At 42.7% G+C, this 17,682-nt stretch overlaps 2 protein-coding genes across 4 annotated transcripts; both read right to left on the bottom strand.

Moving 5' to 3' along the window:
* Window positions 1–1,436: 1,436 nt before the first annotated feature.
* sprn2 (shadow of prion protein 2) lies at window positions 1,437–1,958 on the bottom strand. Its single transcript, XM_061070911.1, has one exon. It carries the CDS (start codon window positions 1,956–1,958, stop codon window positions 1,437–1,439), a length of 522 nt encoding a protein of 173 aa, XP_060926894.1.
* Window positions 1,959–4,315: 2,357 nt separating this feature from the next.
* Window positions 4,316–16,939, bottom strand: rassf2b (Ras association domain family member 2b). 3 transcript variants are annotated; one of them, XM_061071272.1, is made up of 11 exons: window positions 16,678–16,939; window positions 11,948–11,990; window positions 10,631–10,704; window positions 9,599–9,674; window positions 9,362–9,513; window positions 8,457–8,572; window positions 7,669–7,811; window positions 7,121–7,274; window positions 6,913–7,034; window positions 6,661–6,758; window positions 4,316–6,481 (listed from the first exon to the last, which is right to left on the bottom strand). In XM_061071272.1, exons 3-11 carry the CDS (start codon window positions 10,681–10,683, stop codon window positions 6,412–6,414), a joined length of 984 nt encoding a protein of 327 aa, XP_060927255.1. In that variant the 5' UTR covers window positions 10,684–10,704; window positions 11,948–11,990; window positions 16,678–16,939; the 3' UTR covers window positions 4,316–6,411. The 3 variants fall into 3 exon arrangements, with proteins under 3 accessions (XP_060927255.1, XP_060927257.1, XP_060927256.1); XM_061071274.1 differs by having other exon boundaries at window positions 8,457–8,560; XM_061071273.1 differs by lacking the exon at window positions 16,678–16,939 and adding an exon at window positions 13,383–13,704.
* Window positions 16,940–17,682: the final 743 nt, after the last annotated feature.

The raw sequence follows: 17,682 nt of genomic DNA, 5'->3' as shown, positions 1-17,682 counted from the left end.
TCATCTTCATCTGACACAGACGATAGCTCTTGGTTAAGTGGGAACGATCACAGATTCATAGGTCGAGTCTGTTGTGGCAACATCTCAGAATGAAGAACATGAGGGCTGTGTCAAAGGCCCTTTGTGTTTCAGGTCTGAGCCTGAAATAAAGTGCGAACATCAACATCAGAGATGATTTCCACTGTGCTTTAGAGGCGTGACAAGGAAGAAACTCTGAGCACATGATGTGAAGTCTGCAGTCTGTTAAAATTAGACTGTTTATGGCTGAGTCACGCAGACAACCCCCTCACCCTTAAAAACAAACTAAGTAGAAGGGCATATACCTATTAGTCCCATTGAATTAAATCAAGTGGCTCCAAATTTCACAGATTCAAAGCTATCAGTTCTCTAATTGTCCTTAATCCCTGAGTCATGAATTATTCTATTGAAAATATGTAAAAATGTAAAATTAGTAAAAGTGCAAAAAAAAAAAAAAATTCTCTACCCAATCTGTTTTTTAGTTTTTACGTAATCCTGCTGAAAAACAAACAAACAACGGGACAGGAGTGACATCAGCCTCATCTGTGGAGGTAAACCATGTGGATCTAAATGTGTGTCCCCAGTGGATCATTCATATGAACACATGTCCTCGTCTCATCACAATAGACACACAAAAACAATCAACAGAAATGTTTGTTCTAAGTTATTTTTTACTTTTACAACAGTTAAACATGGGACATTTTGCGCTTTTACATAATAATCTACAAAATGGCATAAAACATGTATTTAATTAGGTCAAATATACTGTAAATATACAAATAATGAGCTGAAAATGTAACATATGCAGAGTAGACTGTGAATCAGGAGGAAACATTGTTCTGTTATTAAGAAATAGACTAAGAGATGGTGGTTAATAAATTAAGTTTACAGCTGCTCTTAAACTCTGGTCCCTGAGGTAGATTTAATCAGATTACACAACTAATCTATTCTTGTTTCACAGTTTGTTTGTGGACAATGTGTTTGCCAGAATACACAGAGTCATCACCATCACTAAAATCCTCTTCATCATCACTGCAATCATGAAAAATTAGTATAAAAAAACACTGGACACATTAAAAGGAGAAACAAGAGTGTGGGATATAATGCAGATAATTAGATTACCTCACGACTCTGACAAATATCTACAGGAAGTGGTTTGTGAGTTCACCAGTGCCGCTGCAGACGGGAGCTTGGGGTCCCAGCGACACGTTGCTGAGGTGAGAGGAGTCGAACTCCTCTTCTCGTCTGTGTGGGGGGGGGGTCACCGACGACTCAATAAAACCAACTGTCCACAGATTCTCGTAAATCAAGGGTCATATTTAATTTTAAACCAGGAACAGTCGTCTTCACTCTCAGGTCATGGGGTATCTTTGGTTAGGGGTTCCTTGTCTGTTTTGTGAAACCTGCTGTCTCCATCTCTACATGACTGCCGCCCAGTGGCCAATCAGCAGGGACATCAGGGAGCCAATCACAACGATGATGCTGTTGTAGATGGGGCCACTAGATGCGCCAACGTAGTACTCCATATCTCCAGAGCCCTCAGGGTCATAGCCAGGCCTGCGGCCATAGCCACCACCTCCGTATCGTGGGTACCCTCCATACCCTCCACCATACCCTCCACCATACCCTCCACCATATCCTCCGTAACCTCCTCCATACCCAGGGCGGCTCAAAGCAGATCCTATCATTGATCCTCCAATGGCGCCTACTGCAGCCGCCCCTGCTATTTTCCCTGCACTGGGACCACTGCTCTGCACTGGTCTGTAGGCCTGGCCACCACCACCGCCCCAGCCCCGGCTGGAGCCTCCTCTACCTCCTCTACCTCCGCCAAATCCGCCAAATCCGCCGCCTCCACGCCGGGCCTCAGAGCTGGGTAGAAGTGTGGCAAGGAGCATCAGGCACAGGGCCGCTGTAAGGGGCATCTTCTGTAGGACCAACATCACGGCTTTCTGTCAAAACAAGACAAAGGGGACAGACATCATTGGCGGGTGAACATGTTAGAGGGACTCACTGTCCTCTTCGGGGTTAGGTTTGTTGCATGTTTGAAAAGATCAGCTGACTGTGGACAGTTACGGAAGACATAGGTTTGAGTAGTTTAATGTATCACGTGTACCATGTTCTTGATGAATACAATATTAAGTTTATGAATGAACTATTAACCACAGCTGTCAGCTCAGTGAAGGACGAGGACAATCTATCTCAGTCAAACGTAGAATTAAATGGACGTACTCAAGTGCAGCAGAAGTGCTCCAGTTAAGAGCTCGAGGGAAAGCACTTAATAATATTCCAGCCCTGGTTCCCGGGCCACGCAGCGTTCAACACGTTAACTCACTGAGGAGATGTTCTCATTGCAGCTTTTGTTCCTGCTGCGTTGTATTTTTACTTCGCTGATAAATTTAGAGCAGAACAGATCACGGCTCCTAATCCAGCTTTGACAAACACATCTTACACAAGCGTCATCACTGCAGCTGACCTGGGATCAGATAGCTTTCATAATCTCTAATGCCCTTTAATTGGGATCTGCTGGATTGAGACCTACTGCTTGAGATAAACAGTTGTTTGAACTGAATAAATGTTTCAAAGAAATACTTGTATGAAATTAATATAATAAAATATGAAACCAAGGAAGTTAGAGCCGTGACATAAAAGGTACAAACGTAATATTACATCTTAGACATTAAGAAAAATATTTGTGCAAGGCCATCAGCCATAATGTATGTGCCATTTACATTTATATGCATATGAATAAATTAGTAATATAAATATAACATATTACCCTATATGGTGTCACATACATGTACCCAATATGTAGAATATAAAATGTAAACACTATACAATTATAAAAATAAACTATTAAATGTAATATAAGGACATATGTATTAGATATAATATAACATTGGGAAATAATTTCGTTAAAAATAACAAATATTACAAATGTGTGACATTTTTGGAAATATTTTGCTCTGACCTTTTAGGGGACAGAACCTTTAAAGTATTTAGGTATAAATTAATTTCATTAGGTGTAATTTAAATACAAAGGTGTACTTCTGCTTGTGCTTCTTTATTCTTCCAAAATAAGTAATGAACTTTATATCCCACTAGATTTATTTAACAGCAGTCACCAATAACTTTTCAGATTAAAGTCGTACATTTTATAAATGATGATGCATTAATATAGATTAAAGTACACAATAGTTAATGAAGCAGTTAAACTGACTGCAAAGTAAAAGCAAATTATACATTTACGTAATGAGATGTCATATATACAAATACTCATGGGTTCGGTTTGTATTCTATTATGTTTTAAATACTTCTGTACTGATACATGGTTAAAACTTAAATACAGGATTTTTATACCTCACTTAAATAAACAATTTATATATCCCCCCCCACAGACCTCAGTTTATTTCCAGTAAGCAGCATGACATCACTTTCCCTGCCATCAACAAACTGTACAGTCTAATCTGCGTCCTCTTTAAAGATGAGTTAAGCTATAATTACACTGGGTCAGGTAGTTTGACAATAATCCAGTGACTCACGTACAGCTGCAGTAACTCAGAGAAAACCAAACTTTCCATTGTGAAATGATTCACCTCGATTCACTCGGATCCGTTTCCCAGTAAAAACTGTGCTTTTCAAGAGGTGGGGCCTAATTTGTGCCGGAGAGGCTTTTAAAATAACACCACATCCAGAATAAGGAGAAAACCACCGACATAAACAAAAAAGAAATATAAGACACATTTTAAACCTGCTGGAAATCTTTGCAGAAATAAGAAACAAATGATAAGATAGAGTATGTTAGAATGAGCGATCTCACCTGTTGAGCGTCTGTGTAAAGCAGAAGTGAAGCAGTTGAGCCTCTTTCACAAAGTTTGTGGGTGTGTGTGTGTCTGCAGCTCAGACTCCTGGGACCTTCTGTGGGGGGGTTTGTTCCAGGGACGGCCTGTTATCCTCCAGACAATCTCCATCAGGTGGAGTGGATCACTTAGACCCGGCCCTGCTCATTGGCTGAGTGCATAGTAAGCTGCTGCAACGGCAACATCACACTTAAATACCTGTGTGTGTGTTTGTGTGTTTCTAATTTTGTCTTGTTTTATATAAACCCCCCCGCTGGGAACAACGTAACACAAAGCTTCGACTACGACGAATGTCTCATCTCCTCTGTCGGGGGAAATCGTTTCATTCCATCATTTTAAATTCAAACAAGATTTAAACATCATTATGTAACAAGCTTTTCACCCACTGACCTGAGCGAGAAGATCACAGACTGCATCACAGAGTGCATCTTTTCTCAGGATAACCTTTTTTTAGTTTTTTTATTAAATAACAATAGTACAAAAAAAACACTACATTTTCTACATAGTGGCTTGACCTCGGAACATTTTAAAGGCGGACGTTTCTTCATTCATTTGTAAAAGTCACAATACAAAAGCAGGCAAGTCTTGAGAGTCACTAAAAATATAACATGCACACTCTCAGAAGCACGCGCACACACACACACACGCTTGATCACATGGTCCACTGTTTGCCGTAAGATGGGATTTGATGCTCGAAACACTCAACCAATGCACAGAGAAAAGCAGACTCATGCAAAGCTCAGTCACGCGTACATTTAAAAACATTCTCTATTTTAAGATCATCACTATGATTCACAGTCTTGTGTGATTTCACTGTTGCTTTGTGCTTTTTGTGTCATTCTCATGAAGCAGAATGATGAAACCACCTGTGAATATTATTACATGTTTTTTTTACAACCAGGCTCCTGTTTCAACACCTCAGAGGATTCACCGTTTAAGAATTTTATTTTACTGTGCTTGAAATGTCATTTATTTATTTAAGGCAGTTAAGTTTGGGGAGGAAAAACCCGACCAGCCAGAAAACAAAGAGGCTCAAAAGAGTTAATTAATTAATTATTTCAAGATTATTTCTTCTTTAAAGAATCAGTTTGACTTTTTGGAAAATGTGCACATTTGATTTCTTGGAGCAAGTTTGATTAAATGACTGGTAGCACTCTCGTGTCTGTATAGTACATGTGAAGCTACATATCCAGGAGATAGCTTCGTTAGCTTAGTTTAGAAAAAAGGTAAACTAATCCACCTACCAGCACTTTTAAAAGGTCTCTGATCCTGTCATGATATTGTGCTTGTTTAATCAACACAAAAATCAAGGTGTAAAAAAAAAGATGCTTTTCCATGTTAAAGCCGGTTACATCCTTTTATACACTTTGGTTTTTGTACAGAGATGCTGACAGGTGGCTTTCGTTTCCCTTGGACGTGTCTCCCCTTGTTCCTTGTCTCTAGAAAGACGGCAGGAGCTGCAATTCTTTTCTTTGACGAAGTTGAAAAACTGTATGTTTTAACTTAAAATGATAAAAATCTGAGATGTCGGGGGCTATAAACCATAATCTACAGCGGTGAGGGAACATGCTTGTTTGGTGCAGATCACATCTTCATAATTTTTTCATTGTATTAACTGAAGTTAGTACCAGTATTGTCAGATATGTGTAAACAAGAAAAACGAATGGCTGTTTTTCCAAAAAAGCCGAACGATTCATTTAACATTAACAATAAAACTAATGTTTACAACATATATCGGCTCACATGGTATTTAATCGTCTCTGCAGTGAAACTATCAGCTGCAGGGAAATGGAATGGGTCTAGAAATTCCTTCAATCATAATATTGAACACGTTCTCAAACAGCAAGGAGCATAAGGGCCCACGGTGCGACGCGGGTCTGGACGCTGTTTTGAGGACATGAACTTGTGCTCGTGGTCCCGTCAGTTTCATATCAACTGAATCTGAATGTTCTGGCTGCAGCACGGCCTGGATCAAACCCCCAGTGATTCCCTTCCGTCTTGCACATCACACTAATTTGATCATATCTCTACCAAACTGTGTCTTTGTGCTTGGAGAAACCTTTAAAACAGGCACTTTGCTAAATCCACATAATGGGAGGTTTGTGCTTTGAATTGATTTTGCGGGATCAGCTTTCAGTCTGTGGTCACATTTTAGGCCGAACCTGCAAAGTACTTTTACTGCAAAGACACTAACTTTACTCAGGGGAAGAGGAGCGTGTTGGCCGATAGGAAGAAAAGTAGAAATATAAAACTGGTTGGATCGAAATCAAGAGGCTGCGTGAGTCCTCATGACTCTCAAGACTGTTGCTGAGATGGTCACAGTTAACATGCGCACAACACGGCATGTCAGAGTGTTGTCAGCGAGCTGAATGACTCCATGCAGAGGCCGGAATTCTGAGGAGCAGGACCATCGCTCACAGTCGTACATTGATTTCTTGTCACTTAATTCGTGGTAACAGCTGAGCGGAGGATACTGAACTCTGGGAAATGTTTTTGACAGTTTGATGTGCTGGAGGGAGTCGTCACCGCGAGCCGATCACATGCACGTCGCCCCCTCTGGAGGACAACGGATCTGCTTCTCTAGTATACAACGAAGGTAATTATATCTGCAAGTGGAAGCAGAGGACAAACAGGCAGAGAAAGAAAATCAGTGTCAGTGAAATTACACCCAATGATATTTACAGTGAGCTCATAACAGATGTTGGACAGGATGACGTTTATAGACAAGACAGAAACAACAAGTCACAAAACGATGTGGTGTGGTTGGATATTTAAGTTCTTGTACCTTCTCCTGAGTTTCTGCACCTCTCGATCCTCCTCCTCCTTCAGCTTGGTGATGAAACTCTTCAGGACAGGCATCTCAAACTTGATATACTGCGCCACCTGGTGGACAAGAAGAGCATGTCATGACAAAAGAGAAAAAACTGAGTAAAGAGATTCTGGAGACACAGAGGCAATGATTTTGTGGGTCTCGCAACATCTGGATCTCTGTTTGTCTTTCTTTAAGGTAGCGGTGACAGTGAATGTGTTGATTTACATCATATGTGACTTCTTCCCCGAGGTCGGCTTCCATGAGGAAGACTTTGCAGACCTGCTCGCATGGACCCTGCATCACCCGCAGCACCAGAGGATAATCACTGCGCTTCAGCTTCATGCGCTCTGAAAGGAATCAAAGAAATCAGGAATGAAGGGCCACTGCATCGTAAGATCACCAATGATAAATCAAGTGAGTAAGTCACGCTCACCTCCACTTGTATGGACAAGGTAGAGCGCGAAATCATCGGGGCTGTTTTCAATTTTAAACTTGTTGAGGAGGACTCGCAGCACCTGAGGCGTCCTCATGCAGCTGTTGATGCGAACATTAGTCACTGAGCCAAAAGAAGGAGTAAACACTGCTGTCTGAGGAGGTGAAAAAAACAATAAAATTAATGATTTATGAGCATTTATTTATGTACAGATACAGACGTGCATGAGTCATTCAGTATTAAGCCAAATCAATTAGTACGTCACTTGTTATTCGTCAATTATACCCTCATTTAACAGCTGTTAGCAGCACATTAACATTTCAATAAATTATGACACACTATGATGTATTTGTAAATCACCACAACTCCTCCTGTGGACACTCTAAAGTGGAGCCTGGTGTATAATCAGATAATTGTACTTTACATTATGTTTTAACAGGAGAAGATAGAATCGCTGGTGAATACTGTGCATTAACAGCTTGTTAATAACAATTTATGAATTGTTTTTATATTCTGCTTATGTCTGCTAAACTGGTGCAAACCATCACCTTATGGTTGTAGAAGTGTCCGTTGATGGAGAAGCGATGGCGTCGTATCTTCCTCTGGTCGCTCGGTGAGCGCCGCTGGCCTCGTCTCAGGACTCCGGCATCGCTCTTTGTTCGAAGGAGCTGGGCGGAGCTCTCGTTCTCCTCTGTCCAATCAACAATCATGACTTTAGATCATCAGTTATTATTCAGTGTCCCACTCAAGGTGTTTAAATTAAGGACGTCCCAGTGACGACGGTTCCTTTTACGGTTGTCACATGTCGTATTTGTTTTTGCAATCTTAAAAACAGCTGTAACACTCAGATGTTGGATATCTATACACTGAATTAAACCATATTTGTATTTCTAAAGCTGTGATCAGGACAGAATGATGGTAATTTAGTCTTGTCTAAGTTTTTATCCAAATTAATAGAATTTAACAGTTAACTCTTCTAGAGGCTGGAAAACAAACTCTGGTGAAACTTAAAAAATAAGGTTTAATTCTTCATTCACCAGAAGTTGCCATGACGATCAGTCACGGTGTGCTTATATACAGCAGTGCAGAGTTAATTAGGGATGAGGCGCAGAGCGTTTTAAAGCCGAGTTCATTTGATCTCATTGAACTGAATCCAACATTTCTTTTTTTGTCGTAAACAACTGATGAGACAACATAAAGTGACACACCCTTGATTAGTAATTCAGTTGTTTGGTCTGTGCATACTAAGAACTGAGGTGTGATGTTGTTACAGCCATTGTGGTACGATACAGGATGTTTACTGTATTAACTTTATGCCGTCAGTAAAGCCACTCACCGTCTGTCTCCTGTTCCATCTCCCCGTTGTCCTCCGGCTCGTTGTCAGGTGGCGTCACCTCCACTGTGGGCGGGTCCTGCTCTAACAACTGTTCACCATCTGTGCTGTTGGGGGAACTTTAATTAGAAAACAAAAGAGAGCAGCGAAGTGAGAGACGTGCTGTAAAAGAAAAAGAGCCAATCTGTGCAGATGCAGCAGAAAATATTGTTTACAGTATATATTTAATAATAATTGGCCGTCCATGAAACAAAAGTGAGGGAGTAGCAGTAACTGACAGTTGAGGAAACCCTACATTATTTAAAAATGACCTTTTGGTTGATGATAAATCCTGCTAATAAAATTTTGGTGCGGAGTAAAAAAAATAAAATCTGCATCTCGTGTATTTGAAATTCACGAGGGGACAGATGGGCAACGGCGGAGGTTTGCATTCTACTGAGAGTCATTCTAGTTTTGTCTGTTTTAGAATAAAAAAGAACAGATATTAAGCATTCAATCATTTACCCATTCCATAAAATGTTTAAATGGTATTTTGTGAAATTCCTATAAGTTATTTACATGCAGGCCTTTATACTGAGAAAGAGAAAAGCTTCATTTAATGAATGGGATTAAACAGCTAGAAAAGGAGCTTTGGAGTTGGGAGGCTTTTGGTTAATAATGTTCTTTTCTTTATGGATCTTTGCTAATTGGTGCTTTATTAAGTGATTTATCAAACTTTGTAATTTCAGGATTAAATCTGCAAGAATAACTAATGTCAATAAACTTTATGACACTAATTTAAGATACATAAAATGTAAAAAAGATTGTTTCCCATTAGAAAAACTAGTCATAATCTATATCTGCCCTCATTGACCTACAGCGTCTCACCACTTCCGGTCAGTGAGGTGTAACTGGATCTGTCCTCTTACCCTTGACTGTCCAGATTACACCCAGAATGCCAGGATGTGGAAGAGGGGGGCGGTCGGATTCGCTCGTGGTCATCCTGCATCTGAAGCCTGATTGGTCGACGCAGGCCCCAAAAGATATTCAGCAGTCCCTCGACAATCAGCTCCTCCTCTTCCTGATGTGAAAGGGGATAGATGCCGTGATCAATGCACACACGCACACACCCACACACACACACAAACATGTACATATATACTCACTTCTCTGTGTCGGAGCTGTAGATTTTGTCCTTCATAGTAGAGATTGTACGTCTTCAGATGGGAGAGGACGGTTGCCCTGGAGACAGAGAGGCTGAATCACTGAGGAGTAAATGCTGTTTGAAGGAACTCGTTGCTCATTTTGATCTCATGTCAATCACAGTGATCATTTAAGTACAGAAGCAGATAAATTGTGGTCGGAGCAATTCATCTTTTTCAGGAAAAATGTGAAAATCCCTTCAAAACACACAACCAAATGCATTTTAGTCTTAATTTGTATAATAACATTGTGTTGTCACTAATAAACCGTGTTATAATCTTATCATTAATCCCTGTATGTCTGTTTGCCGCCTGTTTGCAACCTGGGTCTGACTTTCAAACAACCTTGTGTTTTGGTAGCCAACTCATTAATGTTGGATACTGGAGCAAACTGGTACTGGTTGTTTTATATTGGCTGGCAAGCCTGTAGTTCTCAGGGGTGTAAAACAAAAAACCTTGGCCCCCGTTGTTTGGGCCCCTTAGAGGGCCCCCTCATGGAGTTTCCTTCTAATCTTTATTCAAGAGTGACTTCTTCTACTCTTTATTTTACTTAAAGTCCTCTCTCTCCCTCAAACAGCACCTCTTCTCCTGTTCAATACAGTTTGTCTTCACTCAAATATACTGTTGCAGATCTTTAAATAAGTCTGTCCTCCACCTGCTCGTCTACACACATGAAACGTCTGCTCTCAGATTCCTGCTCTCGTTCTTTACAATGTTTTGTGAATTAACCTCGATGTCAAGTTGCAGGATTTGTGGGGGCTCTGCCTCATGCTGGTAAATTAGTTCCGGTGAGTTATACCCCTGAAAGTATTAACATAGTATAACTACTACGATCGATGAATCAGTCAATCAGTAAATAGATGTTTGCTTGGACATAAATAGACATGTTTTAAAACAAGGGAAATGATTTGATGATTAAGTTTATCCACTTTTTAAGACGTGTTTACAGGTGTTACATGTGTTCATATGACAAACAGCCTGGTAATTAATCCTTACTTGCTGATGAACTTGTTCTCTCCAATCTGAACCCCGTCCTGTGTGTCATTCATTTTCAGCGAGCATGAGAGGAGCTGAGAGACAAAGACGCGACACAGAGAGTTAATCACTTTCGTCCGTCTGATTCAGTCTCATGACTCCTCATGACCAGCACAGACGCAGAGAGAGCAACAGGGAGAGGAGCAAAGGGGCTGCAGGAAGAGGAGGAGGAAGAGGAGGAGGAAGAGGTAAAGCTCCAGAGAGCAAAACAAAAACAGCAGCAGATCATATCTACTTTCCTGTCAACGATTTCCTTCAAGATATAGACAGCTGATATCAAACTACTGCTATGTTTCTGGTGTGATGGACTCAGACGGCTGCTGTCCTCAATTTATTTAATATAATACATTTAGTCTTCACTCTTTTATTCATGTCTTCCTCTCTCTGTCACACAAAAACACTTGGAAACACAAAACACACACACATGCAGCTGTTATTAATGGCACGTTGCCAACCTCCCCCTCTGCCAAGTGTGTGTGTGTGTGTGTGTGTGTGTGTGTGTGTGTGTGTGTGTGTGTGTGTGTGTGTGTGTGTGTGTGTGTGTGTGTGTGTGTGTGTGTGTGTGTGTGTGTGTGTGTGTGTGTGTGTGTGTGTGTGTGTGTGTGTGTGTGTGTGTGTGTGTGTGTGTGTAGCCTCCTGAAAGAGATGCACAGTTCTAGGACACATGGGCCACCTGCTGCACCAAATCATTTCAGCTTCTACCCCACCTTTCCCCCCCAATGTCATCTTAGATTGGCTCCACCTCCACCCCCCCCAGTATGAATCATTGATCCTGATAAGTCTGCCTGATCCTCCTCCAACATGATGCTCATGTTTGTGAAATGTCTAAATCTTGGAACTAAAAGTTTTTTGCCATTATAGACTCATTCTTCCCTTATGGTGACAAAATCAAGTGGCAGACTTCTCCAGGTTGTGCAATCCATCGTCAATCAATAATCGTTAAATCATTTTCACGCAGAAGTTGAGTTTCCTCCTCACAGTAAATAACTCTGAGCTCAACATCAGTTCTTTATGCTCCTTGTGTTCGATCAGACACCTCATTCATAATGTATGGAAATAGATTGAGGAGGAAATCAATGGCTGCTACGAACAGTGAACAAGACATAAACGTCTCTAAGAAACAGAAAGGTTTTGGTTTGGGGTTGTGGCCTAAAACAACCACTGGTGCTGAGCTGTACATTTTGACTCCATATTATTCTGTAATAACACAGTCAGCAACTTTACACCCGCTAATAACACGTCGGTTACTGTCTGCAGCAAGAGGAGCAGGGATCTTACCGTAGTGTGGACGGAGGTACGTTGAGTCACCAGAGAGATGGAGCTGGAGATGTGGAGAGAGAAAGAAATCAGACGATCAGACACTGTCCCCGGCAGTTGTCCCCCTGGTGTGGATTTCAAGCGTCCACCAGGCCCCTTTCTTGTGAGTGTGACGGCGAGCAGACAGGGAAGTGGTGGGGGCGTTTAAAGGAAGTGCTCCCCTTCCGTTAAATCGCTTCCTCATTTGCTCAGTCAGTCACACAGGAAACTGACACTCGCCCTCACACGGCACAAAACTTCCTCAATTCAAGCAGCGCAGATGAGTTATCATGCGCACGCAGAGTTGACAAACTGTACATGAGCACGCGTGGAGAATCTGCTAAGACCCTTACACACACAGTCATCTTGAAAACATATCTGACGCACACCTACCAGCCGAGTGTATACAAAGATGCTGATAAATACCCGAAGGCTGTCAATCTCTGAAACAAAGTGAGCTCAGTTATTGTGAAACTAATTAAATATTAAACACCAATCAGCCCAGTCCCCTGCAGGCTCTATTAATATTTCAGCAACTATTTTTATGCCTGTAAAGCGCTGAACAGTCACCGCTGATCTACACAAAGGAAATCATTAGCCTTTAATCCTGTGGTCGTGGTCAAGGGCAGTCAAGTTCACAGTCTCATTAACAGGTGATGCCAGCGCTGGTGTGACACGGACATTTCAACCAAATGATCCGACTGATCGAACTAGAATGGAGCCTTCAGGAATAAAGATGGATTCAAACAGTCAACGCTCTAAAGCTGTTGCTCGACCGTCAGTCACCATTGAATAAAACATATAAACATAAACACAATAAACATGACATATTCAGGGTTTGGAACGTTCGTATTTTAGAATTTATCCACAGGGGATTTTAATGGTTTTATTTAGATCAAGACCTCAGAGTTTTCAAACCACAGTAAACCACTGGGAAACGTTTCTGATGATGTGATGTGACACTAGATGTTATCTGGGGATTGTGTTTATTGTAACGCTGTGACAAAGCCTCGTCCTTCCCAGACTGTGACGGCTACGTGACATTTAGGTTGGACCAGAATTACCTTTTTAAATGTTTCTTAAAGTATATGTATCAAAATATGTGAGCAAGTTTAAGAAATGCAGCCAAAAACCATAATTACACACACGCATAAATCAGTCCCCCTAAATCAGCCTGATTTTATTCATTAAACCCATGAATTATTCCCTGTGAAATTATTGAAAACACCAAAGCTGCCCTACTCACAATGGTTAAGAAAACAAAAAGCAGAAACTATCCTACTGACTCAAGATTAGGAATCTAATGAAGCCAAGTGTTGATACTCTTAAGATGCAACTGATTATTTTAATCATGAATTCATTTACAGATTTATGAATCTCATAAACCTGTGAGAGGCCAAAGAATGCGTATATATACCTTGATATTCTGAAACCAGTGAGAACTGCTCTCTGTTGCAACCACACGGACTCGTCTCTGTGGAAATGATCTTTACGACATGAGGCCGTCTTAGATTTTAGTTTAGCAGCCGTCAGCAGAATCTAAAGGAAGCCAGACAGATCCACAGACTCCCCTGTGCCTCGTTACAGGATCAGCCAATCACCCGCCTCCATCTCGCCCTCTATCTCTGCATCTTTATTCCCCTTCTTCTGCTCCCTTGTTTCCTCACCACGGTGAATTGGTGAATTCTTTCCTCTTTGCCTGATCTTCAGCTTTCTCCTCCGTCTCCTTCCCTCGCTCTTGTGAGGCCATCCACCAACATGCTATTAAAACTCATGACCACAACTTCCTGACTTTACTCCACCCCCCTCCACTCTCTCTCTCTCTCTCTTTCAGTGACACACATGCAAGCTTGTGTTCTGCCCCCCCATCCGTTTGCCTGTGAACCTCCTCTGTTAATGTCTTTGCCGGAGACAGATGATGAATGGCTCCTCTCCTCCTCCTGTTCCCATTCAAACCCTCCACCACCGGCACCAGCTCCTCGTCTTCAGCCTCCGCTCTGCCACCGCCGTCGCTCTATTGTCACCATCGTCATAGCAACCCCAAAAACATCTGAGGATCAGCAACTATCCCGCAACACTGAGCCAAAAATAGTTCATGTGTGTTTGTCTCTCCTGCTCATACTCGGGTTGTCAAACATGAAGCCAGGCTGCATCTATATCTAAATATGGTTTCCATGTTCTCCAGATCCAGCTGGAGCTGCTGCTGCCTCTTATCTGTGGACTCGTTTCCATAACCACGGAATCTATCGAGCAAAACTGTCAAAAAATCCAATGACTGCAGGTTTTAAAATAGAAATATATACACGTTTTGGTTTTCTTAGCTGAATATCTAGAGGTTTATGACTGTGCATGTGACAATGGGCTCTATTTAGGCTACCTGACCAAACCGTCAACTGAGAACATGATTTGGAGAAGAACTAGAATGGCATTAAAAGAGTAAAAAACAGTCCCCTTGTGAATCCACATTTAAAAATCGCTAAATGCAAGTTTTTTATTTGGATCTGCAGCAAATTCCACCCACTCCTCAATATCAGTCCCTGGAAGAATTCATCTAGATGCAAGAATCTCCAAGGAAAACGGTGTAAATGTTGAAAAATCTCACTGTTAAAGAAAGTGGAAAAACTAAAATCCTGGATTCGCCCCTTGACCTGGATCCACTCTGATATTTAATGGGTTCTTCCCTGACCTATATCGGGTCCAACAAACAAAACCTCCTCAGCAGTTAGTTTAGTTAGGAGCCGGCCTAGTTGACTAGTATCATCAGTGAGAAGTTAAAGCTATAGTTCACTGGGTTCACGCATGTTAAACCAATGCAGTCTGGCACAACAGCTGTGCAACAAATCAAAATGGGTAAAAGAGGAGCTCATTAAATTTGACACGGACCTGAACAAAGGGGCAAATGAAGGGTTTTTTAAATTCTCTTTCTTTAACAGTCCGAGATAGGGTTGTTTCTTTCATTCTTTTTCACCCATTGGCCAATAATTCATGGATCTTGATGAAAAGAATCTGGCTTGTTCAGGCCATTTGTTGTGGCTTGGTTGAGTTTAAGGGGAATGTTGGGCCCTGAGAGGAGAGGATGTTTTCATTGGCATCGGTTTGTTTAATACAAGATTAAATTCACTTGATGAATGAAATCAGACATATTTAGGGAACTGGTGTGTTCAGTTTGGATTGACTCTAAGGTGCAGGGAACATTACATCCTCCATAGACACTGGATTTATAGAACTACAATACCAGCTGAGTAGATCGAATTACAGGCCGAAACATTGGGTATTGACTTTTTGTCAGTGGGTCTGTCCTCCCTCTGTCTGTCTGTGGGTCTGTCCTCCCTGTGTCTGTGGGTCTGTCCTCCCTGTGTCTGTGGGTCTGTCCTCCCTGTGTCTGTGGGTCTGTCCTCCCTGTGTCTGTCTGTGGGTCTGTCCTCCCTGTGTCTGTCTGTGGGTATGTCCTCTCTGTGTCTGTCTGTGGGTCTGTCCTCACTGTCTGTCTGTCAGTGGGTCTGTCCTCCCCGTGTCTGTCTGTGGGTCTGTCCTCCCTCTGTCTGTCTGTGGGTCTGTCCTCCCTCTGTCTGTCTGTGGGTCTGTCCTCCCTGTGTCTGTGGGTCTGTCCTCTCTGTGTCTGTCTGTGGGTCTGTCCTCACTGTCTGTCTGTCAGTGGGTCTGTCCTCCCCGTGTCTCTCTGTGGGTCTGTCCTCCCTCTGTCTGTCTGTGGGTCTGTCCTCCCTGTGTCTGTGGGTCTGTCCTCTCTGTGTCTGTCTGTGGGTCTGTCCTCACTGTCTGTCTGTCAGTGGGTCTGTCCTCCCCGTGTCTGTCTGTGGGTCTGTCCTCCCTGTCTGTCTGTCGGTCTGTCCTCCCTGTCTGTCTGTCCTCTCTGTGTCTGTCTGTGGGTCTGTCCTCCATGTGTCTGTCCTCCCTCTGTCTGTGGGTCTGTCCTCCCCGTATCTGTCTGTCGGTCTGTCCTCCCTGTCTGTCTGTCGGTCTGTCCTCTCTGTGTCTGTCTGTGGGTCTGTCCTCCATGTGTCTGTCCTCCCTCTGTCTGTGGGTCTGTCCTCCCTGTATCTGTCTGTGGGTCTGTCCTCCCTGTGTCTGTGGGTCTGTCCTCCCTGCGTCTGTAGGTCTGTCCTCTCTGTGTCTGTGGGTCTGTCCTCCCTGTGTGTGGGTCTGTCCTCCCTGTATCTGTCTGTGGTTCTGTCCTCCCTGTGTCTGTCTCTGGGTCTGTCCTCCCTGTGTCTGTCTGTGGTTCTGTCCTCCCTGTGTCTGTGGGTTTGTCCTCTCTGTGTCTGTAGGTCTGTCCTCCCTATCTGTGGGTTTGCCCTCTCTGTGTCTGTAGGTCTGTCCTCTCTGTGTCTGTGGGTCTGTCCTCCCTGTATCTGTCAGTGAACAGATCTACTGCTCGTTACGTAACGTGTTGGACTGAAGCACAGACCGTCAGTCATGATGTGATCCGCTCTCATGTTGTGCTCATGATTCAGATGGATCCTCACATCCAGTGACGTGGATCTACTGCATGTGAAACAACTACACACACATGTGAAACAACTACACACACATGTGTCATATCGAACACATCACCCAGTGTAAATATTAATCAGGGATGTTTTTGGGTGTGAGGACGTTTTAGTCTTTTTTCGGTTTCAACACTCAGGAAAACAAACTACACCCCCACCAGTCCACCCAGTCCTCTCAGTCCACATCCTCACGACCACACTCACTCAGCTGCAGCGGGGCTCCGCTCGGATTCCTGCCGACTTTCGGGCTCCTCTGCCGGGCTTCACCGGACCCAGGGACGCGGGCTCTGCGGTTCTCCTCCTCGGTGTCTCTGCCCTTCCTTCCCGGTCCTTCGCATTCAGTCCTCCGGTCACAGTAACTCCTCTTCTCCTCTTCTCCTCTTCTCCCCGTTGGAAACACTCGGCCGGGCGCGTGCTCGTCCCCTCGCGAGCTGAGAGAATCCGGGAGGAGAGCGCGAGACGAACATCTGTTGTCGCGCGTGAGCTCGACGCACGGCGGCGTCGCGGAAGGGGCGGGGGGGGGCTGAGGGGGGTGGATGGCCGAGAGCCAATCAGAGAGCGACCCCGACGCCCCTTTGTTCACACTGAATGAAAACATGACAATAGAAGAGCCGGAGAATACTACGACTCTAGTACTTATACACAATGACCCTAGTACTTATACTATGACTGCAGTACTTATACACACACTAACACACTATGACTCGTACTTATACACACACTAACACGTTGGGACTCTAGTACTTATACACTATGACTCTTAATACTAGTACACATACTAATACTATGACTATCAGGAATACAATGATTCTAGTACTAATATACTATGACTCTAGTGCCAATGCACTAGAGTCTTATACACTTATACAGTACGACTCCATCACTAATACACATACTAATAGTGACTCTAGTACTAATACACACTAATAGTGTGCCTCTAGTACTAGTATACACTAGCAGTGAATCTAGTACTAATACACACTAATACACAATGACTCTAGAAATTATACACTTACTAACAGTATGACTCTAGTACTAATACACACTTACACATTGTGACTAGCACTAATACACTGACTCTAATACTAGTATGCACACTAATACACTGATTAATATTAATACACATACTAACACAATTAATCTAATATTAATACACCTTCTAACACGATGAATCTAATATTAATACACTGACTCTAATACTAACACTAT

Source organism: Limanda limanda, chromosome 5 (genome assembly GCF_963576545.1).
Source record: "Limanda limanda chromosome 5, fLimLim1.1, whole genome shotgun sequence".
Lineage (NCBI taxonomy): Eukaryota > Metazoa > Chordata > Actinopteri > Pleuronectiformes > Pleuronectidae > Limanda > Limanda limanda.
The sequence above is the reverse complement of the archived record's forward strand: the minus strand, read 5'-3'. Positions and strand labels throughout refer to the sequence as shown.